The sequence below is a fragment of the Trichomycterus rosablanca genome, chromosome 14 (genome assembly GCF_030014385.1).
Source record: "Trichomycterus rosablanca isolate fTriRos1 chromosome 14, fTriRos1.hap1, whole genome shotgun sequence".
NCBI classification, from domain to species: Eukaryota; Metazoa; Chordata; class Actinopteri; order Siluriformes; family Trichomycteridae; genus Trichomycterus; species Trichomycterus rosablanca.
Window position 1 is genome coordinate 10,415,936 of NC_086001.1, and position 27,781 is coordinate 10,443,716.

The 27,781-nt window shown below is 40.0% G+C and overlaps 1 protein-coding gene across 1 annotated transcript; it reads left to right on the top strand.

Annotated features, from left to right (window-relative positions):
- The first annotated feature begins 170 nt into the window (after window positions 1–170).
- suclg1 (succinate-CoA ligase GDP/ADP-forming subunit alph) lies at window positions 171–27,536 on the top strand. The gene is made up of 9 exons (XM_063008481.1): window positions 171–263; window positions 5,813–5,913; window positions 8,142–8,258; window positions 10,375–10,587; window positions 11,424–11,481; window positions 12,945–13,028; window positions 13,114–13,265; window positions 21,235–21,423; window positions 27,187–27,536. Exons 1-9 carry the CDS (start codon window positions 230–232, stop codon window positions 27,211–27,213), a joined length of 975 nt encoding a protein of 324 aa, XP_062864551.1. The 5' UTR covers window positions 171–229; the 3' UTR covers window positions 27,214–27,536.
- Window positions 27,537–27,781: the final 245 nt, after the last annotated feature.

Here is a 27,781-nt window from a genome sequence, read left to right on the forward strand (position 1 = left end):
AGAGTGCTGGGTACTCCTAAAATTAATAAAATATTTAAATACCTGTGTTTTGGTTTACCGGGTTGTCTTTTTAGTATTTACATTTTTAATTACTATCCATGATCTTAGGTGTGTGTAATAGAGTGGATGAATCAGGCAGTAAGCAGGACAGCTCAGTGTGTGACCGAGGTTTTGTAGCTGCTGCTGCTGCTGCTGCTGTTGCTGTTCGTGTCATTGCTGGTTGACCGAAATGTCTCACTGCAGATTGTTTACCCGCCTGCTCTGTAAGTCACAACATTTACACAGTTTATCTGTGCTGATTAAAGTCATACATGTTATTTCAGTTTAGAACGCTGTCATGTTTAAATTCCACAGTATTAGTCTGTTTTGCTAGCTTTAGCTCTTCTAACATTGCCAGTTAGCTGCTAACGGCTAAGGCCATGGTGAACTGTTGAACTTTAACCTCCCCTGTCTCTATACATTTAACTTCGGTCTTTGCCGTGTTACATTGTCATTGCTGTATCTCAGATATATGTTCATTAAATGTGTATAGTTCAGAACTACTTTAATTTTACATTAGTTAACGATTTAGAACAACCGTAATGCATGTTAGCTGGGTGAGTGTTAAAAAGCTGCATGTGTGAGGTGTAGTGCACTGGATAGGGTGCAGAGTACAATTAATATGTAATGCACAATATAGGGAGGTCATTGCTATTCAGGACTGAATCCTGTCTGATACATTTATTGTGAACTTAAGGATTTTAATCCACGTAGAATTGCTCATTGAAATGAAACAAGCGGCAGCAGCTTAGTTGATTCTTATAAGTGGATAGTGGTAGCTTAGTGGTTAAGGTACTGGACTTGCCACTGTTGGGCCCTTCAGCAAGGCCCTTAACCCTCAATTGCCTCTCGAATTTCCCCCATGGGGATCAATAAAGGAATCTTATCTTATATCAAACATTAAAATGGGGCATTTCAGTGACTTGGTGGCAACAAATAACCAACAGTCTATAGAGTGTGCGCAAAATGATGTGGGGAAAAAAACATCCAGTGAGTGGCAGTTCTGTCCACTGAATCCTCAGATTCCTCATCTTGTCTAACCGGAATATTGGCTTTGCTGTTGTAGCCCATCAATCTTAAATCTGGGCATGTTGCATGTTTTAAGAAGTTTGGCCATTTTCTGATATTTCATCAGCAAGGGGTTTCAGCTCACAGAACTGCCACTTACTTGTTCACAAGCAGTTGTTGGGATATTTACCCAGCCCAGTGAATATATTGTAATTTTGTTACACTGAAATAACATTAAACTCTAGTAATACACATTCTTTTTGTGAGTTTTTAAAAATGCGCTTTTGAGTTCTTTTTTGTGAGTTTTTAAAAGTTTAAGAGTTCTTTTTTAAGTGTATATATATACAAAATAAAGTCTCGTATCATGTCCTGAACTTTAAGTATGGCCTCATAATTGTTTGTCGGTGGCTGTAATTGTTTACGGCTGCCCAGGCCGTTTACTTAGCTTCTTGTGGCTTATTAAAGCATAGAAACATATTTTCTGAAATAATATGAATATAGTTTAATTAAAGTAATATAAGCTTATGCTGATTGTAAAATGTTCCCAGTATACTAGTCTATGATCTGCAAACAAAAGCATGAACTCAAGAATTAAGAACATACAAGATCTTTTTTTTTTTTTTTTTTGATTGATTGATTGATTGATTGATTGATTGATTGATTGATTGATTGATTGATTGATAACTTTATTAATCCCATAGGGAAAGTCAGTTATTACAGCAGCTCAAGTACAAAGTATTAAAGTACACAAGTGATTTTGTACACACTATGTAATTGAATAAATAGAATAAAAAATTTAGTATGTCATGTAAAAAAAATAAGAACTATCCTAACAGTAAATATTTTAGATGAGATATGTAATATGTGATATACTAAACTGTTGTAAGTGTTAAATAATAACCGATATGTAGTATAGTCTTTATAAACAGAGTGCTAGAAATTACAATCAAGTATGTGGACTGGAATGAGCCACTGTGGTAACCCCTGGCTTTTTCCAGTGTTGTGCAACTGCAGACTACAGTTATCAGAAACTTCTACTACTGACTGACTTCTCTTTTTTCCTTTCTGCCAGTGAGCCCACCAAACGTTTTATAGTCCTCTAATCTTTTTTGTGTTTTTTCCTCAGTTTTGTATCAGTATTAAGAAACTGATGAACAGACTGCATGTAGTAATTAGATGAACTTAAACACAGTAAGTAAGAGAACATTAGTGTAGCTATTATAAGATGAAAAGCAGAGTTTAACTTTATGCCTTTATTTGTCATATATACATATACAGGTGTACAGCACAAGAAGATTCTTTCTTTGCATCTTCCAGCGTGTTTTTTGAAAGTTGGGGTCAGAGTGCAGGGTCAGCCGTTGTACGATGCATCTGGAGCAGAGGCGGTTAAGGGCCTTGCTCAAGCGCCAAACAGTGGCTGCATGGCAGAGCTGGTATTCGAACTCACAACCATTCAGTCATTCAGTTGATAGTCCAAAGCCCTACCCACTAGACTAACACAGTCCCAATTTTTTTTATAGTGGGGCACGATGTATAACGTGGATCAAATAATGTTGATATTTTCCAGAGTTAATATGCAATAAGTCTCCATTCTGACACACAGCTTCTGTCTGTTATGCACAAGAGTTTTGTTGTTCATTATTTAAATTATATAGATGTATGAAAACCTGTAGATGGCTGTTCACAGAGCTGGCTCATGTGCACTGAGGGTGGGTCAGGGTGTGTTTTAAATCAGCGTTCTTATTATACAGTCTGTAACTTAATTGGGATCAAGCGTCAGCTTTTGGTAATGAATTTAAAGGCCACAGCATTACTCGAACAATGACTTCTTTTGTTATGGGTTAACCAGTTAATCATTGACGGCCCTAAATGTTTGTGTATTCATTTAATGTCTACCCCAGCAACTCCCGTTTTGGCTTATCCTTACCATTCACCTGCAGGTAAAAAAGACATGTCATGCGTATTGTGTTCATTAGGCTCATTCTTGTCACCAGTATGCCAGTTTGATTGTTCCATTCGTCGTCTGGTTTCATTTACTGTGGAAAATTGAGAGGCCTCTGTACGTTACGTCCCTTCGTTGATGTCAGTTATGTGTGGTTTGGGGTGAGTTTTTCTCCATGAACACATGATGGTGCTCTTACTCCATGTGTAGCTTCACATAGGCTCAGATTTGATGAGCTACAAAGCAACTGGAAGATGAAAGGTTAAATTCCATTATAGGGATGCATTATCACGAGGAATTCCACCTTTGTACCTTTTTTGTGATTGGTTGTCAGATAACACTGATTTATCCTGCTGTAAATCTTCATAGTTGGATATAAGTGCACACTAGGGGTTCATTTATTTATTCATTCAGTTTAAGTAATTGCTTCATTCTGGTTGGGGTCATGCTGTATCCAGAGCCTATTCTGGAAACACTGGGATTAAGGATGGAACAGACCTGGTCTAAAATGGAGTGTGATTAGCTGAGTAAAGGCATGTTGCCCTTTGATAGACATTTGACTCCAAGCTTGAATTCATAGGGTGCCTTTTTTTGGGAGGGGTTGGCAGGAGGGAGGTGTGAAACCATTACTGGCACCACAGCCAGCCTGAGCTTGTGTTTTACTTGAAGCAGACACTGCAGTGTTGTACCTCTGATACGTATTGAAGACCAACCATTGTGTAACCAAATTTTAAAAGCAGCCTTCGTCTTGTTGACATGAGGCTATAGCCACATAAGTATTGATGCTATATCGCTAGATGTCTGAAACTAAAGAAATAATGTTAAATTAATGTAAATGCAATCAGAGTACTTGTGTTCTTGCTTTATTCGTTTTGCAAATTAGATTCAATTGTAACCTAGTCTTCGGCATGCGTCTGCAGAGACGTGATTGGCTGTTTAAGCACAGAAGAACCTCGATTTAATGAACTTAAAGGGGGGTTGTACTGGTCCGTAAAATGCAATTGTCCGAAACGGCAAGGTTTTTTCCCATTTGGTGGGAAAATAAATGAAAACACGGCAATAATTTCCACAAAATTGCTTAACATGCACATATGATACAGTAAAATAGACAACATAATTAATTGAATGTGCTAATGTGTATGTACCACTCCTTTCTTATCTGAATTTTGAAGTGACAGTGTGCCAGTTGTGTCCGGTATGGTAGATTGTGTTGATAAGATGTTCAGTATATGGGGAGTAGAAGAGTTCAACAGTCAAACAGCTTCTACCTGGATGCAGTCAGATTGTTGAACACTTCTACTCCCCATATACTGAACATCTTATCAACACAATCTACCATACTGGACACAACTGGCACACTGTCACTTTGACAATCTTGGGATTGTTGCTGCTAGTTTTTGCTGCTACACCTTTGCAATCATGCACTTTAGTAAACATAAGCTGCTGCAGTTGTTGTGCAATACTTGTAAACTTTGTACTTGTACTCTTTTTAGTTTCTCAGTTTGTTCTAAATTTGTATTACTTATCTTAGTTTATTCTATATTATTCTATATTTTATTCTATTTTATTTTCTTCTATTTTCTTCATGTCACACACACCGAGACCTGGGATATTTCCTGGGGTATTTCGTTCTATCGTGTACGTGGTTGAATGACAATAAAGCAGAGTCTGAGTCTACACTAATTTCACTGCATAATTTTTTAGTTCTTACTTAGACCTACGTATATCACTCGATGTCTTTTTCTTCACACCATATTCCTCAAATGTGTGAGTCAGACAAACACTGGGTGTGTTCGAAAAGCTAGTGTGCTGTCTACATACAGCATTTTAGGTCATCCTGTGCGCGCTCCCGAGAATGAGGCTGTTCGAAATCCTAGATGCCTTAAAATCCACACTACTGAGGCATCTTATTATTTCAATGTTATTTTGACTCAAGAACGAGTGAGCATGCGACGCTGCCTTAGTGATCAAGACAATCCCAGCATTCATGGCTGACGGGGCGGAGAAACGAACGGAGTTATTTTCAAACCTAAATAAAATATTACTGATTTTTAACTTGTATAAACTTGTACCGAGTGTTTTTATTTGCAAGTTCCGGCTTGTCAGGAAGTTTAACCGTTATCGGTACATGAAGGGAGATGTTATTGACGTTAGCGTGCTATGCTACCTCAGTTTATTGGTTTTAATGGCGAGATGCTAAATGATAAACGCGAAATGCTAAACCCGATGGAATCGCTATCTAAGTAGTGCGTTCGAATAACCTGCCTTTTAAGTCACTAACTTATTAGAATCCTCTCTACTAAGTCAGCTGCCTATGTAGACAGTAAGACAGCAAAGCAGCTCCCTAGGTTTTCGAACACACCCACTGTTGCTTTTCAGCAATACCTGGATGCACCCTCTTTTGCTTACCAGTTCTTTTGTCTTTCGAAGCCATAACATAACTAAGCTCTAGTACTTAAGTCAAGCATAAAACACAGAGAAAAAGGCGAGAACAAAGTGAGACTCCCGACAAAATAAAGCCTATCACTCATGTACAACAAGAGTTGTGCGCCGGCTAGTGGACAATTACTGAACTACTGATTTTGATATGCTTCTCGAGGGAATTTTTAACAATTGGACTAGGCATTCAGTTTTCCACATTTTTTTCTGTTAAATAGAGGTCCGATAAATCGAGGCTCTTCTGTATTTTAATTTTACTATTTTAAACTTTATTGAATATAAAATTTGCCTTAATGTTTTTAAAAAATGTACAAATTCTCACTGTTATTACACTGTTATTGGCTGTTTACATTTATTTTTTTCTCTCATCCCTTGTGTTTGCAGTGCAGCAGGCTGGGGTGAGGCATTGCTACACCGGAACCAGAAAGCACCTCTACATCAACAAAGACTCTAAGGTCATATGTCAAGGCTTCACAGGAAAACAGGTTTGTGATCCCAGTGTCCATTATTCCCTTTCATTATTACATCATCAAACAAACTGAGACATTAAGGTCAATAATTGGGCACTACTAGTCTACACTGTGTATCCTCGAAGAAACAATGCCTGGTACAAATGAATCACTTTCTTCTGGTCAGGGTTGCTTTGGGTTCCACCAGTAAACACTGGGTGAAAGAATCAAAGAGTTCGAATTAGTCTCAGTGCATTGACACATTTTCCGAGTTATCTGTCTCATTGTGGGGAGCTTTAAACATCCCCAGCAGTACGAATACCACAGTTCAAGGGTTATTGACCACTCGATAAAATCATAAATTAGGAACCAGTATTGAGCCACTGATTAACAGACTGCATGTAGTGATTAGATGAACATCAGAATGTAAACTTTATACAGAGTCAGTAGCAAACAGTTCATTACAAGCGCTAACTAAATAGGCTGAGCATAATTAAAAGAGGAGGTGCTTGTCACAGCAGGAAATTACACTAGCCCACTATAGCTGGGATCCAGGGTTTGAATCCCCAGCGGTGCTATCGACCAGTTGGGCGTTTACATGCAGCAGACATGATTGGCTGAGGCCCCGGGATGGATTGGTGTCCTGTTTGGCGCATGTTACCGCAGCAATCTAAGCAAGTTAAGGGCCTTGCTTAAGGGCCCAACAATGGCAACCTGGTAGAGGTGGGGCTTGAACCGGCAACCTTCTGATTACTAGTCCTGTACTTTAACCACTAGGGTACAGCTGCCAGTTGTAAAACATTAAAAAATAAAAATGAATATAGATACAGGTCCTATTTGACTTTCCTGGACAAGGTCACTTCAGGTTCCACCAGAAAACACTGGGCGAAAGATACGAATGCCCTTGGACAGGGTGCCAGTCCACGCCCAACCCTCTCAGACATAGCTAAGACCCAGTAGCACAGCTGAGATGCGATCTCTGAACTTGCCGCCACCCAGACACTAGATTTCATTTCCTGCGCCGTCATTCATAGCAGGCGGTCTGCTTTTCTCCATTAAGCACCCTATTGTTTCAGATAAAAATAGAAGACTCATTTAAATCCCACCTAGATGAAAATGAAAGGGGGAAAAAAACCACTACGCCGGCCACACACTTGTCTTTGATTAAAGTCCGCGCCCTCCCCATCTCCTCAATCTCATCTCAACGACTCCTTTACATAATAAAGGAATGATTATTAGATGAACTTCTAATGAGCACTCATAATAATTAGAAGGCAGATGAGCAACGGCTTGAGTTTCACCGCGCCGCTTCGACTTTGCTCGCCGCCCCGATAAGCAAACCATACTTCAAATTCATGGCCCCATCATTAACACGTGCAGCGTGCAGGAAAAATGGCCGAGCTAGCAACTTGTGGAAATGAGGGGGGATGAAAAAGTGATGAGGGAAGCTTCCCAGACGCTGACCTTTTCTTTTCTGTTGGATTTTGCCCTTGTGAGGATGGGTAATTAGAGCTGTTGCTTTAAGAACACTAGCTATCAGTTTATGTGATGTGTTAAAGGTGTCTTATGCTTTGAAATCAACTTGGAATCATCCACATGGGTACTGAGGGACGTTGGGGGACGTTTCTAGCAGTCTCACTGATGACCTGCCACCGTACATTACAGTTCAGACAGCAGTTTATCTTATTAAGCCTTGTAAGGTCAGCAGTAACGGGGGTCAAAGTTACATTCGGTTGATCTTTGAGCAAAGCTGCGAGGTCTAAAATCCAAGTAATGAGAGCCACCCGGGTAAAGCCACCTCCTTCACTCTATCTACAAAGAAAAATGAAAGGCTTTGTCATAGCTAAGCAAAATTTAAATAAAAAAAGCCTGGCAATCGGGCAGCACCGCACAAAATTACGCTAACCCACTACTACTAGGACCCAGGGTTCGAGGTAGTATCGGTAATTCGGGCGTCTACCTGCAGACATGAATGTCATCTAATAAAAAGTGATTTGGTAAAACTGACACATTGCCTAATTAAGGGTTGATTTAGCAAACCCTGATGTTCAGGATCAAAGTACAGTTAATAACACGATACCGAAACGGCTCGGCTCTGTGTCAAGGTTTTGCGACTTTTGATTTGCTGAAGCGGAAAACTTGCTGCGTTTGCTTCCCTTCCCAAGGCCACTACAGCACGAGGAACTGATGGTCTGTGACTGTACTAAATATTCCACTCCCACCTTTAATGCACACCTTCATCTGTCCTCTGTTTCTGTTCGCAGGGAACCTTCCACAGTCAGCAGGCTCTGGATTATGGCTCCAGGTTAGTAGGTGGTGTTTCCCCTGGTAAAGGAGGGAAAACCCATCTAGGTTTGCCAGTCTTCAACTCGGTCAAGGAGGTAAATGTTGACTGTTATTTACACCACATACATTTATAGAAGTCAAAAGTTCACATATATTTGTATGTTCGTTGCTACAGTCTTGGGATTTTAGGCGAGTGAGCTTTACATTTTCATTGCTGTCATCAACTGTAGTCAACGTTTAAGTTGCTGATTTTGGAACAAAGCCTTTTTTTGATTGACCTTGTAAACACAGAGTGTGTGTGCTTGACTGGCCTACCTGCAGTCCAGATTAGTCTTCTATTGGAAATGTATGGTGCATTATGAAGAGGGGAATCGGACAATGGTGACCACAGACTGTTGAGCATCTGAAGTATTCTATCAGGCCAAAATGCAATTATTAGTATTCTCAGTTCCCAAATGATTAAACAGTATAGATAGATAGTCTGTATACTTAGTAATATATACGTAGTAATAATAATAATAATGATAGGGATGGGAATAGTTAGGTATGTATAATAATAATAATAATAATAATGATAGGGATGGGAATAGTTAGGTATGTATAATAATAATAATAATAATAATAATAATAATAGGGATGGGAATAGTTAGGTATGTATAATAATAATAATAATAATAATAATAATAATAGGGATGGGAATAGTTAGTTATGTATAATAATATTAAAAATAATAATATTAAAAATAATAACAATAAGGATAAAAATAGTTAGGTATGGATAATAATAATAATATTAATAATAATAATAATAAGGATAAGAATAGTTAGGCATGTATAATAATAATAATATAAAAAATCATAATAATAATAATAATGATGAGAATAGTTAGGTATGTATAATAATAATAATAATAATATTATTAATAATAATAATAATAATAAGGATAAGAATAGTTAGGTAGGTATGATAATAATAATATTAATAATAATAATAATAAGAATAGTTAGGTATGTATGATAATAATAATATTAAAAATCATAATAATAATAATGATAAGAATATTTAGGTATGTATAAAAATAATAATTGGAAAAAAATAAAGGATGGGAATAGCTAAGTATGTATACTAATAATAATAATAAGGATGGGAATAGCTAAGTATGTATACTAATAATAATAATAAGGATGGGAATAGCTAAGTATGTATACTAATAATAATAATAAGGATGGGAATAGCTAAGTATGTATACTAATAATAATAATAAGGATGGGAATAGTTAAGTATGTATACTAATAATAATAATAAGGATGGGAATAGCTAAGTATGTATACTAATAATAATAATAAGGATGGGAATAGCTAAGTATGTATACTAATAATAATAATAAGGATGGGAATAGCTAAGTATGTATACTAATAATAATAATAAGGATGAGAATAGCTAAGTATGTATACTAATAATAATAATAAGGATGGGAATAGTTAAGTATGTATACTAATAATAATAATAAGGATGGGAATAGTTAAGTATGTATACTACTACTAATAATAATATATGTAAAGTAAATAACTGTACATAAAGTCTTACTGGGTATATAATTGTGCAGATATGTATGAGGTAGACAGTTAAATGATTTAATTAGTTTAATTATTATTATTATTATTAAGGTTCAGTGTGTAGTCCAGGGTGTTAGTGGTGAAAGGATGTTGTAACACAGTAGTGAAATGGCTCTGTCCCAAATATTTATGGAAAATGCATGTATGAAATTGTAATGTTGGTAGATAGGCTAAAAAAATGAAGAAATCACAGATGTTTTTCATTGCATTTTACAAAATGATCCAACTTTTCCTGATACAGGGTTTTGACTGACAAGGACTTAAAATGCTGTGCCACAAAATTAATAAATATAGATTATTAAATTCATAGTTATATGAGTTATAACACCTTTGATTTGAACTGTAATTTTAATAGGGTTATGCATACATGCAATTCAGAAATAAACACTGTAACTACCAATAATAAGAATCTAGCACGCCAGATTAGCATAGAAATGACTAAGTACAGTATTAAAATGTGTGTGAACATTTTTGCTGGCATAGAGTAGCACCTAATTTAAATCAGAGTAGCATTAACATTAGCAGGATAATGGTAAGAATTTGCTTAAGCTATTCCTGTCTTGCATGATGTTTGTTCTTTGTCGTTTTCTTCAAGGCCAAAGAGGGCACGGGAGCAGATGCCACCGTAATCTACGTGCCTCCTCCATTTGCAGCAGCGGCCATCATAGAGGCCATCGATGCCGAGATTCCGCTGGCAGTGTGTATCACAGAGGGCATCCCTCAGCAAGACATGGTGCGCGTAAAGCACAGGCTCCTCCGCCAAAACGTCACCCGTCTGATCGGCCCCAACTGCCCTGGAGTCATAAACGTAAGTGCTACAGTGCCAATTGATGGATGGAGTATTATTCTATTGTTCAAGTTCGTTTATTTAAAGGATTATAATAGATTTAAGTGCTTAGAAATGTATAATTATTTTTGATAATGAAGTTACAATTATTCATCTAAATTCTGCAGCAAATGGTTCAGTTGTGTCCATGGTGTAATCAATGCAACACCCATTTAAATTTAATTATATTATTAGAGCTTTCATCATAAATTAGTTCATCTTGGCAACGATCAAAAACCCATTGAATACTTTCCTAAATTTAGCAATTTGAGTCCCCCCCAGCCCCTGCCCCCCCTTGCTTGCTCATTAAGTCAAAATAAAGAACTGTTTCAAATATGCCAACATCAAAAAGTTTGGTGGCTCGGTAGGTAGCACTTTTGCCTCACAGCAATAAGGTCCTGGGTTCGATTCCCAGGTGGAGCTGTCCGGGTCCTTTCTGTGTGGAGTTTGCATGTTCTCCCCGTGTCTGCGTGGGTTTCCTCTAGGAGCTCCTGTTTCCTCCCACAGTACAAAGACGTGCAAGTGAGGTGAATTGGAGACACTAAATTGTCCATGACTGTGTTTGACGTTAAACTTGAACTGAAACTTGAACTTGTTCTGGAATGTATGTAATGTGTCCTGGGAAGTGTGTAAAACATGATGTTAAAATCCTAATAAAGAAATAAATAAGGCAGGCGCCAGAGTAATTGGTGGCGGAATACATGTGACTAGCATGTTTCTCTATCTGTGTAGGATTCTGCCGCTGGCTGTAAAGAAGAACTCCAACTTCACTGCTTATATTTACACAATATTATTCATTTCTGTAACCTTTCTTTCAGCCTGGCGAGTGCAAAATCGGAATCATGCCTGGGCACATTCACAAGAAAGGACGAGTTGGTAAGCATTACACCATGTAAGATCCTGATCTGCCCTTCTATGCTCTTCTCGTGCCAGTTCTCTTTTTTTTAATGCCAGCTGTGTTTTTTTCCCTCTCGCCTGGCTGACCCAGGATGATTCGTTGCAAGTCTCTTAAATGGGATTGTCTAAGGGTGTCCGCTATGTGCCTTGATGTCTGATGTGTCAAAAATAGAGAGCGAGGGAGATGGTGGGCGCCATCTGCTCTCAAAGACATCAGAGCGTTTTTATGGTCTCTCTTTGTAGAATCAGTCTCTGTGCTGGGGTTGAGAAGTCATTGGACCTTGAACTCGTAGTCCTCTGATGTTTTTCTGTTTCCCAACAGTAGAGACAGAGAGCAAAGAGAACTCTGAATCAGTGTGTAACCAGACTGTTCACCGACTGTCAAACAGCATGACCGTGTAGAGATTGAGCACGAACTGTACTGTGTTTATATATATATATCTATTAAGCTGGTTGTCTTTCTCGCTTTGCTTGTCCAAAAAATCAGCATAACAATCTGGTTCATGAATGTCATCTGCATTTTTCTCCTTTTGTGAAATCTGATAAAAGAATAGAGTTGAATGCCTTTATTTGTCATAAACAGGTGTACAGTATAACGAAATTCCTTTTGTGCAGATTAATTACCATTACCAAATAACATCTGGTCAGTGGGGGCCTCTTGATCGAGTCAGTAATAAAATACTTAGTTATTGGGATGTTATACGGCGGGATGGCCGAGGCTTGGTGTTAAGTCCAGGGTGTTGCTGAATTACACCCAGTGAGATAGATGGATAGAAATATGGGTGGATATGGTATAGAGGGATGAATATGGGTGGATATGGGTATGGATAGATGGATGGATGGATGAATATATGTGTGGATATGGATGGATGGATGGATTAATATGAATGGATATGGGTAAATATATAGATAGATGAATATGGGTGGATATGGGGATGGATGGATGGATGGATAGAAATAAATAAAGCATGGAAATATGTGTGGATATTGGTGGATGGAGCAATATGAGTGGATATATGGATGGGTGGATATAGGTATGGATGGATATATGGATGGATGGATATATGGATGGATGAATATGGGTGAATATTGGTACGGATAGACAGGCAGATAGATACTTTATTTATCCCAAAGGAAATTAAGGCCTTAGTAGCTAGTTTCATACATCAAAAGTAATAGTACCTGCATAATAACACCACCACACTACAACACCAGTGCCTGTGGGTACATATGGAGATGTATTTTGGTATAAATTGTATAGTTGGTATAGATTATAAAGTCATGTACAGTCCAAAGATAAATATTTGTGGATAAATAAATGTGGATATGTGGATAAATAAATATTGGTGGATATGGATGGACGTTGCAACACTTGTGTTTGGTATTATCATGAATAACATTGTGTTAAATGTTCAATGTTTTTTTCTGTTAATCCTTACCAGGCATCGTCTCACGATCAGGGACCCTGACGTACGAAGCCGTGCACCAGACCACACAAGTTGGACTGGGCCAGTCGCTCTGTGTCGGTATGCAGTTCTCACTCTTCCAGTAGATCTTGTTATTAGCATTTTGTACACAAGGTATTTTGTAAAACAATCTGTTTGCTATTAGGCATCGGTGGAGACCCGTTTAATGGCACCAACTTCATCGACTGCCTCGAGGTGTTCCTTCAGGACCCGAAAACGGAGGGCATCATTCTGATCGGAGAGATCGGAGGCAACGCAGAGGAGAACGCAGCCGAGTTCCTGAAAGAACACAACTCTGTGAGTACTCATGCTACTATCAAATTCTCTCCTGTGTACATCTTTTAGTTGCTTCAGTTGTAATCAATTGAAATACATTTTGCGGCCGTTCAGATATCTCAGACCTCATACTACATTCATACTATTCATTAGATTTTCTTTACTTTTAATAGTCAGACAACCTTGTTTGATAAACGGCAACAGCATCTCTCCCATCATTTAAATTTTTTTCTGGCTACTGGGAGCATTTTTTTCAGATCACAAATGCTTTTGGGTTCAGCTTTTCTTTTGCTCTGCTATCCCTGTAAAAAGTAAACATATAGGTTTTATTCCTGCTGCCCTAAATCATTTTTTATTTTGTTTAATCACATTCAAATCAAACAGATTAGCCAAAACATTAGGACCAGTAATGTCAGTCAGGGCTCTATTGAATATTAGACTGATGGTAGTTGCTAGAAGTTCACGTGTTTAATGCTGTGAATTTGTCAAGGGCCAAATGTGTACGACGACAGAAACCGTCACTGGGTGGCTGGGCAACCAAGACATTAATACCAAAGGACACTTAGGGTATGGTGTCTGGTAAAACTAACAAAAGGCCTACTGTGCCTCCAATTGCAGATTATTTTAATCATGGTGATTATGTACATGTGTCACAACAGATAGTGTGTCAAACCCTTCTGTTAATGGACCTGCATAGGCTCACTGGCATTGGAACTGGACATCAGAGGAATGGAACAAGGTCGACTGATCCGTCCTGTTTTCTCTAGGATTATATGGACAGCCGGTCACATGTAGAGTTAAGCCACAGACAAGATGGTACCAGGATGACCTATAAGACGTGTTCAGTGTGGTCGGCATTGCAGTTTATCCGCACCAAATGTATACAATAGGGATCCCCTCCCAAACTGATTCACTGGCTTTTATTTATCTCTCTGCAGTAAGTGTGCTAAAACATTAGAAGTTGAAGAATTAGAAGGAGTTGCTGTATATTGTGCTGAAATCTGGCGCTTGGAAGTTCTAATAGTCACGGCTGTTTTATATCAGACACATCCTATTAATTACGAGTCTATTAAATGCTGCTAAGCCAATCTCTTTTTTTGTCATTGGCTGTTTCCATTATTTTGTCCAACACATCTATTCATCAATTCGATCAAGCAGCGGATGCCTGTGATGCTGCGCCATAACCCGACTCATTGAAATTCAGCCACACACGTATGCAGCATGTTTAACAAATGCATGAATTTCAATTAGATTTCCCAGCAGAGACCGCGCATTCAGTAATGAGTACTGAGCTAAGCGCTCATAATGCCAGAGTAGAGCTTTTCAGCAAACTGCACTGATCAGTGCTTGTAGTTAAAAATCAGTTAGTATCGACTCCGGCCCTGCGATGATGGCTGGATCCAGTCCAGCTGCGCTATGGAATCGAGTGCGCTATCAAACACTCCCGCGTCATACGTCTCTGGTTATTTGGTTAGCTGAGGATTTTTGGCATGTCGGGGCCATTTCTGAAAATAAAATTCCAATTCCAGCTGATTGCAAGCAGTATTTTTGATAGGCTATAACATTGAGCAATATTTTATTTAAAGCTTTAAGAGTTTCTTTCAAAAGATCTCTTTGAGGAAAGTTCTTTTCTTTTTTCAATTGCCTGATCTGTGCTGATTTCTGTAAAACCATGTGTTTATGAAGAGCATATTTATAGCTGACTGATTCGGTCTTGTCAAAAGTCCTACCAGTATCGGACGCTTGGTTGGTGCTACTGTGGAGTGTTCGAACTTGCGAGTTTGATTCTCAGCAGACCCAGTGCTTTTGTGGACACATACAATCCTTACCGGGCTTTTACATAATGCATAAGGCCGTGTTTGAGGAAGGGAAGGTCGGATAGGGTTTCTTCTCGCTGCTGCGATCTGCAATCCAGGACTGGTCCAAGTGTGCGTGAGGAGGGAAGGTCTCATAGAACTAGGGCTGGGTGGTATGAGCAAACATTTGTATCACAGTATTTTTTCTTAGGGCTTCACTATATATAAAGGTATGTTTTATTTTTTGTATGACTGGGACCTATTGTGGCTTATTCTACTGTCATAAGATGAAAGATAAATGATGAGTGTTGCACAATTGGGGAAGTAATAACCTGGTCGTTCAGTATATTCAGGTAGTCAGCTGACCTCATTCCTTGGGCTTATAACGTTGCTGAACCTAGACCTGACCGACTGCAGCAACCCCTGATCATAGCACTTGCCCCCACAGGCTTGTACGGTAGGCACTAGGCATGATGGGTGCATCACTTCAGCCGCCTCTTCTTACCCTGATGCGCCCATCACTCTGGAACAGGGTAAGTCTGGACTCATCAGACCACATGACCTTCTTCCATTGCTCCAGAGTCCAATCTTTATGCTCCCTAGCAAATTGAAGCCGTTTTTGCCGGTTAGCCTCACTGACAAGTGGTTTTCTTAAGGCTACACAGCTGTTTAGTCCCAATCCCTTGAGTTCCCTTCACATTGTGTGTGTGGAGATGCTCTTACTGTCACTATTAAACATCCCTGAGTGCCACTGTAGTTTTTCTACCATTTGATTTCACCAAACGTTTAAGTGATCGCCGATCACGATCATTCAAGATTTTTTTCTGACCACATTCCTTCCTGGAAGATGATGTTTCCCCCCCACTGTCCCTCCACTTTTTAATAATGCGTTGGACAGTTCTTAACCTGATTTTAGTAGTTTTAGCTTCTCCTTAGATGTTTTCTCTGCTCGATTCATGCCAATAATTTGACCCTTCTGAAACAGATGAACATCTTTTCCACGCCCACAGGATGTGTCTTTCCACATGGTTGTTTAACAAATGAGAAGCTACTCACTGCATCAGTTAGGGTTAAATAACTTGTTGCCAGCTGAAACATAATCACCCATGCAGTAATTATCCAATGGGAGGCTCTTACCTATTTGGTTAATTAAATCCAGGCAGTGTATAACGATGTTTGCAATCTCCCAGTCACCACTGATGATGTGCACAGTTATACCTCTATACTGAGGTATTACTCCACTGTACAACTTCTGGCCTGTTGTCGTACAAAAGTGGACAACTTTACATATCTCCACTCTCTGTATAGTTAATTAGAAGAGCTAAAATAAGAACAGTTAAAATTAGAACCTGAAAATGACTAGATTGGGGAAAATTAGGAAGGAAATCCTAAAACCCATTATATTATTCACTCTGATTTCCTTGAAAGAACGGCTGTGTGGGTGTAAAAAGTACATGTCATTCTGTGTCGATAAGTCTGACTCAGGTAATCACCTCGTCCCTGACAGAAAATCGATTCAGACGGCAATATTCATGAAGCCATTCAGGTATAATATATTTGCCCTTTCTTCCACCGACACCTTAACTGTCGTCCCACTAAAGAAGAAAAGTTCAGATGACTCTACTCGGTTCCCTATCGCACCCACATCTCATTAACTTAATGAGGTCATTTTTAGTGGTCACCTACAAGTCTGCCTCGTCCAGAAACAAAGTGGTAGGGGTGAAGAGCGATCGCCGGTCATGCAACATTATATGTATTGGATTCGTTCCCGTGGCATATATCTGCAGGCTTTGACGTTCCCTCGTTAACGTTAACGATTTCACCTCAGAGAACAAAGCCATCGGAATGTAATTCTCACAGGTTCTTAGTAGTTGTAATGAAAAGTTGAAATGAAAAATGATAACGACCGGCCAAGTAAATTTAAGAAGTTGTAGAGTTATGAGTGCTGACGTTGGCATGCGGATCCCTGGTAAGGACATGGGGCCGTTTTAGCTGATCTACTCTTTTTAACCCGGGTGTAATACAAAAAGTACTTGCATGTTACATCACTCATACATTTCAGAGCTTTTTATTAGGTACACCTATCTGATGTGTACATTCATTGATTGTTTTATAAGGTACATGTTCAATTCAGATGAATTACTGTAGCCAACATTTTCAGTTGAAATGGACATCCATGGCATCAAAATTGATGTGATCTTATTTGGGTCTTTATTCGACCGTTTTCAGCACAGTAATGACACTGTAATAACAGAGTAGTGTGTGATTTTGGTACAAGTGTATCAGGTAACACAGTATTGTTTTGTCCTGGATAGGAAAGTCTCTCTCTCTCTCTCTCTCTCTCTCTCTCTCTCTCTCTCTCTCTCTCTCTCTCACCCTTAATATGTTTAACGTTTGACGTATAACGTTTTTCATTCGTGTAGCATTGAAGTGCCTTACATTTACTAGTTAATTTGCACTATGAGGCGGTCCTAGTGTAGCCAAGCATCTTTCGAGTTTGCTGAGTTTATTAAGTAAGAAATAATCTGTATATAGATAAACTATCTGGAGCAGAATACGGTACTGGCACACTTTTTCATTGATTATGGAATCCCCAAAGGGACAGAAAGCACTATACATAAGATAGTATAACAATACATAAACACATACAACAAACATTGTCAGCACAACCTTCTAGCACTGGGTTTTGCAGGTTATAATATGCAATTGACACACTTCTTGTCACGTACACTATGTACACATCCAGTTACGTTCTATTGTAGCAGTATTCTTGGAATATTGGAATATGACTACTGGCAATCATGCCCCACATATCTACACGTTCTAACTAGTAATTGTATTAATACCTCTAGTATTTCTAATGTATAGATTCATATATATATATTAAAACCAGCATTAATACCAGTGGTTTTAACAGCATTGCTGTGTCTGATCCACTCTAGTATAATAATAAACTATGGAGTTGTGCACTGTTTCTCTTCCACATCTTGTGCAGATGAAGCTTGATGCTGGTCTCTCAGCTGCACTTAGCGCTTTCCTCTTCTGCCGTTTTACCTTTGTCTGTTGAGCTAGTTTCTAAACTGCTTCCTTCCGTGTTGTGTCTACTCTCTAAAGCGTAGCTGGAGTATCCTCTCCAGTGCACAAAGCCTGGGTATTAAGATATGAGAGACAAACTGTTACCCATGCAGTAGGTCCCCCCTCTCCACGGCACTGAAATGGTCCACTGGAAAGGCAGTGCCAGTACACGTGGTTCCAGAGCCGTCGCAGGCGTTGCCAGAACGTTGTTGTAACAACCTCGAACTGCCTTAGGGACCCCAGCTTCGGATTTTCCCTCGAGGTTTACTCCTGAAGCCTTTCCTGAAGATGGGTATAGCCGCAATGCAGCGGAGGGAGTACAACACACACTAACACACCACCACCATGTCAGTGTCACTGCAGTGCTGAGAATAATCAACCACTCAAGTAATACCTGCTCTGTGGTAGTCCTGTGGGGGCCTGACCATTGAAGAACAGGTTGAAAGCAGGCTAAAAAGGTATGTAGAGAAATAGATGGACTACAGTCAGTAATTGTGGAACTACAAAGTGCTCCTATATGGTAAGTGGAGCTGATAAAATGGACAGTGAGTGTAGAAACAAGGAGGTGGTTTTAATGTTATGGCTGATCGGTGTATGCATGTGCAAAGTTCACTGAGTTCAAAATATCAACAGAAAAATTCATTATGAAGCGACATAACGATTTCCTTTACCACAAAAAATCAGTCTGTCTGCTTCTTCTCACCACCCGTTCCCTTCGATCCTTCACCCTCCCAGGAGCCCACATTAAACCTCTTGTAATTCATTTTAGAAACAAGGCTCAGCAGAGTGGAGTGACTTTAAACAACGCTAGCTGCTTAAAAAAGAAAGAAGAACAGAAGAGTGACGTTTTGTTCAGACGTCCCCCCCTAGCCCTGGGTGCCGGAGCGCCATAATTGCTTCTAAGGTTGCTATCTTAATCTTCGGCTGATGAATGCTTCAACGTGAGTGAAGTACTCTGGTGGTTGAAGAGAGGATGAAGAACACCTCGTCTCGGCGATGTATAATTACAGCAGTTCGGCTCAGCTGCCGAGCTGAACAAAAGCCCGGGATTGTAATGCTAATTTAATTCCCTTTATGGACTGAGAAATCACAGTTGGCGGGGATTGGCTAATTAATTCTCAACCTGTTTAGGCTGAGCTGGCAGGCAGTGAGAATGATGCATTTTTCCGAGGTGATCCTAGGATGGAATGAGGTGAGGAAAGATGGCAATTATTTTAGGACGTGATTTTGATCAAATTTCCTGTTAAAGGCCCAGTCAGAACTGAAAGTGTGCTGATCGCTTATTGTGGTTCAGTTAGCGATTTGGCCGTCACTTAGAAATTACTTTAGTTTTACAAGTCTGTTAAATAAAATTTAAAGACATTTTAATAAACTTTAATACATTTTGCTGGTGATCTGCTAACAGCCCAAGTAAAAAAAGTCATAACCATTACATTTATTGACACATTCAGAGTCATCTGGACTCAGGATTGATCGAGTCATCATTGCGGTGGGCCCAGTGTCCCTGTGATCACTGGGCACAATGCAGGAACAACCCAGATCGGACGCCTGTCCATCATAGCCAATCCAGTCACAGCTCGGTCGTGTCCATTTTGCAGTCAGTTTCTAGTGTGACTGTTATTTTAACAAACGGTACCTTATCCAGAGCAGCGCTAAGCCCTCGTTTGTTCGTCAGTGTTCCCTGGGAATAAAATAGGAGCCATTAGACATAAGCTGCGAAAAAAATACATGTTTCCAACCAGAAAAATGTACCAGAAGCACATGGACAGACCAGTAGCTAATCAGCCTGGATGTAACAAAAAATAATAAATAAAAAAATCTTTGTTTTTATTTAACTAATGCAAGCTATTGGAATGATGCAGGAGTCCATGGTGTCCTTTCATATAGGCTTTTTAATAGGACCCAGTAAGGATTTAGACTAGAGGAAAAGCAATTTACCTCATACAGTAATCCATCAAGGTTTTTCTGAAGATGCACCAGGGTTAGATTGCAGCTCAAGGTTTTTGAGAGGTATTATGTTCAATAGGCTCTTGCAGGAATAATGAAGTAATGTGTTCTCCAGTCAGAAGGGAACGAACGCTGCTACTGAGCAGATTGCATTATGCTTACTCCACTTCCTTTAGCTTTTATTCGCTGTTAATAGCTCAAGGATAGTTTTGATCCGTATGCTATACAGGTTTCTGTAAACTGCCGACTCTAAGGCTGCATTCAGCGGTGCGAAAAACGTCATCAAAGTGACTGAATGAATACGCATTTGTGTGGAATAACTATCAAATCCAGTCTGAAAGCATCTTTTACATTTGTATTAACCGTATTTTCTTCAATGTTTCACTTTTAAACTTGTGTTATAGCTCAGAGTGCTGAGAAATTGTAGATATATATATGGGTGACTTGACTGACGCACACTCCCTCCGATGCGTGCGCAGTCTACCGATCCCTTCTTATACACCCACACATCAGTGGATTTCCACGTGAGGCCGGCTTTGCGCGCAGAGAGCCACGCCCTGACCTCTGCGCTCCTCCACTACTGTGCAAGCACCCTGGGCAACCAGGTTCCTTTCGCAGCCCCACCCCTCTGTCAAATTCGGTAAGTTTTTGCCCTAGCAGACTGGAATCATACCCTTGTCTGCTGCAGGCATTAGCCAGTTATGCCTGCTAGAGGGTGCCCAGCCGACCGGTAGCAGAGCCAAAACTCGAACGTGGGAGTTCAGAATCTCGGCGCTGGTGGTTTAATGTATTAAATGAACGACATAGGAACACTAAACCTCTCTTTATTATTACTGGTCATAAGTAGACTCCATACTCTCCACTAATAGAATTTCTCGCTTGTTCTTTTAGTACAGTTAGTCACGTTAAGCTTTATTTACATTAAGCCTTGTTCGTACTGCCCGAGTTGCTTTTACTACATCATATCGAACAGTTCATCTCATTGAAGGTGCTTTGAAAAGGTCAGCAGCAAACTAGGTCAAAGTTACATCAGGTGAACTTTGAGCAGCACCACCACACTCATATGAATGCGCCCTTACTTTTTCTAGAGCTCTTTAATTGTGCACACTTGTTCCTTTGTTAATGTAAATATACCTTTTATTAATAACCTAACTCTGTGTGTGTGTATATAGGGTCCTAAAGCCAAACCTGTGGTGTCGTTCATTGCCGGGCTCACGGCTCCCCCGGGCAGGAGGATGGGTCACGCTGGTGCCATCATCGCAGGTGGAAAAGGTGGAGCTAAGGAGAAAATCGCAGCCCTTCAGTCAGCTGGAGTGGTGGTCAGCATGTCGCCTGCACAACTGGGCAGCACCATATACAAGGTAAGACCCTCATATATACACGGGTACTGACAAATTGTCTATCATTTAATCTTTGAGAACCCAGGCTGTCTCTGTTGTAGTATGCATCACCAGTGATCTTGGTTTGCATTATCTTCTCTGTAATGCAGTCCACGTGCAAGCTGGTGTCATTTATCAAACTGTAAAAGCTGTGACTATTCAATCAGTGCTTTCTACATGGCCAGGTTGAGTAAAAAAAAAAAAAAAGGTAGTCGAAGTTCCTGTTCCTTCATTAAAGAAAAAAACCCATTTCACAGCCACACAGCTAATTCTCTTTATCCCAGCTTATCATAGCTAACAAATTAACCAGACAGATAAAAAAGTGAAAGTCCATATTAAACCCATTCATCATTTTCTCCTTTGGTTATGAGTGGCCGCGGCCGGCTCGATAGCGTTTCGCTCAATTTCTCAGCTTCTCGTCCGCCGACTAATCTGTAAACGTTGCGCGTGATGATGAAAACCGTTTGCCAGTTATTCATTTAGCAGCATGTTGTGTTCATACATCTCTCTTAATCTCATTGGGGCGGTTCAATCTTGGCAGCTTACCCACACACGAGCAGCAGAAAATGATTTGCGGACGCGTAAATTAGCTGTATACGCGTGGTCATCCTTCTGCTGAGGTTTCCTGAACTAGAAGGCAGAATTTTCAAGTGATTAAGCTTTGTGGATGGCTGTGCCTGATGATATAGATCGTTTTTTTCCGGGGGAAATTGATCATCAGTGCACGACACGTTTTTTCCCATTTAATAATAGACAGACTTATTGAGTTCAACAAAAAACATGGGAAATCGGACATGTTGGGCATTTCAGCTACACAATAATAAGCAATTTACCGTCTATATTTAATGTTGACCTTGTTTTTATAGATCTCACAGGGGCCAAAAAGCATTTTTTTTTATTATCTGTCAGTATTAGGTGTGGGTGAAAGACCTCAATAAATCTTAACGTAACAATCAGGAGGGGTGACTACATACTTTTGGCCATATGGATTATTTTTAAAGATTGATATTTTTTTTATAGTCATATGAAATTATTGTTTACAAAGACCCTGATGCTGAAATTCCACCCATTTCTAGGCTAGGCTAGCTATCAGTAAATATAGGCCTTTGACTATCAGTCAGTCAGTTAACCAGACCTTACCCTTGTGCTGACATTACAAGACATTACAATTTTGTGTTTAAAATCAAATAACATAAATCATTTGATACTGTCGCCCAGGTGGAGTAGCAGTAAATGATGCTACCCCACTACCCCTGGAATCCAGGGTTTGAATCCTTGGCAGTGCTGCCGGCTGATCGGGCATCTACACGCAGACATGATTGGTTGTGTTTCAGAATGGGATGGCTGAGGTCGCTGCGTTTCACCTAGACCAGGATGAAACGGTGGTGAAACATGAAAATGACAGGATGATTATGCTTCTGACTTTGTGGCAACTGTTTCATTGAGGCTCTTTGCTGTTTCAGTGTGACTGTGTTTTGTGCACAAAGCGAGGTTCGTAAAGACATGCTTTGATGAAATTGGTGGGATTGATATTAAGGATGTCGACTATTTTGCTTTAAAATCACAAATGGCGAAGTGGTTTTGCGTCAGTGTGAAGTCAGGCAGCACGTTAAACTCTGCACATGTGGCACTCTGTTTAAGGTTATGGATTATGGATATTTTGCATCATGTTCCTGTATAGGTAGAACTTTACTATCTTACGAGGGTTCTTCAAAAAAGTTTCTGCACTTTTTTAAAAACAAATGACATCACTTTTCTACACAATCACTTTATGATGATAAATGTTTTTGGTTGAGGGAGTAGCTACTGATGCATCACTGATCATCATCACATGAAAATCTTCTTCCCTTTAAAGCTTCTTTGAGTGTCCAAACTAGGGATGCATCAATACCATTTTTTTCCAACCGAATACGAGTACAAGTACATGTATTTTTGTACTTGCCGATACCAATACCTATTTAGAATACCGTTTTTTTTTTAAACAAAAACACACGTGAGAAGTGACGAGAAGTTTAATGATACCACGTCCAAAAATGCACGTCAACAAGTAGCGAGAGATCAAAGTGTTTGTGCGCTGACGTGATGAAATCAAGGAGGAAAAATAAATGAATCTGAGTGGATTTGGCAACACGAATAGCATGGATTGTTCTGTAGTGAGTTGGAGGTTAATAAATATTTTTGCAATGTTGCTGTTTTGTTGTTATGTTTTGTAGAGAACGATCAGGTCAGAAATACTGTAAAACGTGTGTGTGTGCGCCGGTGTATTCTGATATAAACTATATAATCCCCCTGTCCCACCTGTTTACACTCCTCTCCTGCGTTTCCCCTCACACCGTATCCTGCGTTCTCATTGGCTGTTCGACATGTCACTCATTCCCAGTCGCACATCTCGGATCAGATATCTGACGTGCTAGAAATCCCGATCCGGTCGACGAGCGCTCGGCGAGCCGGTCGGATCGAGTTGTTGGGTAGTTCACACTTAGCGATCGAGAGCCGAGTTTTGATCGCCGAGCGAACGCCGAGTTGCTCCCGAGCCGGCAAATCTAGCGCCGACCAGTCGCCGAGCGAAAATCAGGGCAAAAATCGTGTAGTGTGAACCAGGCATAACGCAGCAACGTGCACTAGGCACACGGTATCGGATGTTTAGTATCGGAGCCTCGTTTGCGAGTACGAGTACAAGTTATGAGCGCGGTATCGGTACTCATGCATCTCTGGTCCAAACAGGTGGAAATCAGATGGCGCTAAATCCGGACTATAAGCTCTCTCTCTGTCTCTCAGACACGATCAAAAACTACTTTTCCCGCCCTCACCTTTTCCAACCTAAATATTAAAGTGAGGAAACTTTTTGAATATCCCTCGTATAGTGGCAACACTAATGTTATCAGGAAAAGCTGTAAACCTAATAAAGAAACAAACTGCATCTGTTAGTTAGAATTAGTATGTTTAGTTATGTTAAAATTATTGTTAACATTAATGCCACGGCATGTCTGACTTGTGGACATCAAGTTGACATCAAGGCTTTGTGCAGACACCTATACCTATACGATGATTGTGCCGTTTTAATGGAATGCGCACAAATTCTCACAGACGCATTACAAAATGATGGGGAATACTTTTCCAGAAAAGTGGAGAGGATGCTGTTTTAGTTGCAGTGGGCCAACCCCATATCAATGTCCATGGTTTTGGAATAGGAAGTTCCACAGGGGACGGTGGGTAGCACTGTCGCCTCACAGCAAGAAGGTCCTGGGTTTGATTCTCAAGTGGAGCAGTCCAGGGCATTTTGATGTCGAAAGTCGTGCAGTCATATTAACTGGATATACTAAAATCCCCTCAAGTGTGTGTGTTTGCCCTTGTGATGGACTGGCGATCTGTTCAGGGTGTTCCCCGCCATTCGCCCAGTGAATCACACCCACCACGACCCTAAATAGAATAAAGCAGTGGTGAAACAGTTTGCAGAAAACAAATCTCCCGCAGTTCCTTCAGTAGCACCTAGATGGCACTAAAACCCCAAACAATTCTGTTCACGTGCTCAGTGCATCTTTAAGTGCGTAGTGCTCTTTGGTTCTGATAAATGGCGTTTGTAGAAGGGAATATTCCACCGAAATGCACAATTCAGTCCAATCCAGTTGGGAGAAAATGTGTTTTCCAAAGCGCCTCGGCTCGCCCCGCCCCGCAGCTGTTACTTTTACTAAATTGACTATGTAAATAACTGCAGCGCAGTGTAATGGTCTCCAGTCATCGTGCTCAGGAATCTTCTGGATTAATAAGTGTCCTCTCCTGCAGTTCTCATCCTCGCCCCAGTGCTGACAGATTCATACAGGATGTGCTAGATAATAGAGCCGTTTTAACATACGACAGGATGTCTTAATAAATGCTTCTTCATCTGGGGAAATTGTATTGCTGTGCTCATGCAGCGTTCACTGCCGCTGTAGTTTTGAATGAAATTGTTTTTGGGAACCAAGACTGTAGCCATGAATTAAATATTGTGGGACGATGCTTTCATTCTAAAACATTCCCGCCATATCAGCAACTGATGGAAACACTGACTTCTTCTTCTTCCTCGGCCTTTGTCCCGTTCGGTTGCGGGGTCGGCTCTCGGCGGATCGTGATCCGCATTGATTTGGCACAATTTTTACGCCGGATGCGCTTCCTGACACAACCCTCTCTATTTTATCCGGGCTCGGGACCGGCACTACAATGCACTGGTTTGTGCATCTAGTGGCTAGGTACCTATAGTGCCTCAAGTCAGTGTCTCCAGTTAGCCTGGTGGCATGTTTTTGGACTGTGGGAGGAAACCAGAGCACCCGGAGGAAACCCACGCGGACACGAGGAGAACATGCAAACTCCGCACAGAAAGGACCCGGACCGCTCCACCTGGGGATCGAACCCAGGACCTTCTTGCTGTGAGGTGACAGTGCTACCCACTTAGCCACCGTGCCACCCGATGGAAACACTGACTGGTTCTAACATTACAAAGCTAGGAAGAGGAATATGTTTATTTTTACATCACTATAAATAGGTGGACATTTGAGCATATGTAAATATTGAGGGGACGTGCCCCACACCCCCCAGTTACAGTGGCCATTTTTTTATCTGCCTACCCGGCACAATGCCTAGACGAACTTGTATTTGTCCTGAGATAAATACTTTTTTTTTTTTTTACTATTTTTTTATAACTTTTTACACTATCAACATGCAATAATAATAATAATAAAATACTTTGCAGCTCTGCGTTATAGCACTGCACTAGGGCTGAAACGATTCCTCGAGAAATCGTGAAAAAATTTTTTGCATCGTTTATTCCATACAACTATATACAGCTCACGGTGTTTCACGCTGTGGGCAGGTGACGTGAACTTAAACAGTACTTAACAGGACTTAATCTGGGTACTTTTCACGTACAGTTCGATGAATACGTAGTGGACATGCTCGCTGCTCCTGCGTACTGTTCAGTATGAAAGTAGTGATTTGAAACGAAGCCGAGATTTGATAGCGCGGAGGGCAAAATGGAGAGAGAGAGAGAGAGAAAGTAAGCAATAAGGGGCAAACAGAGGAGACTGAACAGAGAAAACAGAAAGTTTGAGATCATTTTAAGCTGGAAAAAACGAAAACTCAGTACAACATCCACACCATCAGAGCGGCGTGTTGATACGCTGACACTTCTTCATTGCAACCACCACAGGCTTTTTAGAGGGCTTAGGCAAACACACATGTACACGCACACAAACGCCAAATCTACCTCATCTAGGAGATACAATCCTGACAGAATTTTTTTGCCTCCTAAAAATGTCTCCCAACAAAACATTAAAGGTTTATGTTATGCGTGAGCTGTAGCTGAAACTTTTAGTTCTGAAAGTTGCACAAATTACAAGCAATGTTTATGTATTATTATTTATTATATATATAATATATATAACTCATATAACTATTTCTCTTTAAACTGTCCTGTATGCAAGGAATAAAAATGTGCAGTTTGCTTTAAGAGACATATGTCTTATTTAATCTTATACATATTTATTTTTGCTCTTTATTAAAGCAAAAGTATTTCTTATCCGATTACTCGATTAGTCGCTGGAATAATCGATAATAATAATATAATAATAATCGATAGCTGCAGCCCTACACTGCACAGACTAGTAAAACGAATTAATACCAAACATGCCACGGCTGATGAATTAACTAGCTTTTTTTTTATTTTGCTGGTGGCTGTTTCTAGATCTAATCACATGTTCTTTTCTTTTGCAGGAATTCGAGAAGAGAAAGCTGTTGTAAGGTGGACGGATCAGAGATGGACCAACTCCGTCCGGCCCCGATTCGTCTTAATGATGAGCAGTGTGTTCTTAGTCATGCCTTCGAGTTCATGTTTCATTCTGTTGAAGAAATGAACCCAGTGTCAATCACAGTCCTTATATCACATGAACAAGAAAATATCTAAAGTTTTATTCCTGCTGCATTTAGCAGCAGAATGTGTAAATGTCATAGATCAGAGCAGGGTCAGCAGAGTGCATCAGTGATGTGTAGTATTTCCATCACCCTGTTAGCTTACACTTGCCAATCGATGCAGATACGCATCTTAAATATAATTTCTTTCCTCATCCGTGTCACGAGTGTGGTTTATTTTTTTCCCTAATGATTTGATATGCCAAAAACTGTCCAGCACCTATTTAAGTGCCAGTTATACTAATTTAGATCAAAAATATCAACCCTGCCATGTTGGAATGAACTCCACACTGGCACGTTGTCACGTTTGATAACTCGCATTTGCTTCTGAAAGAATTTAATTTATAATTCGTGCTTATCATTAACACCTAGAAGTGGGCGGAAGGATTCCAGCAGGCAG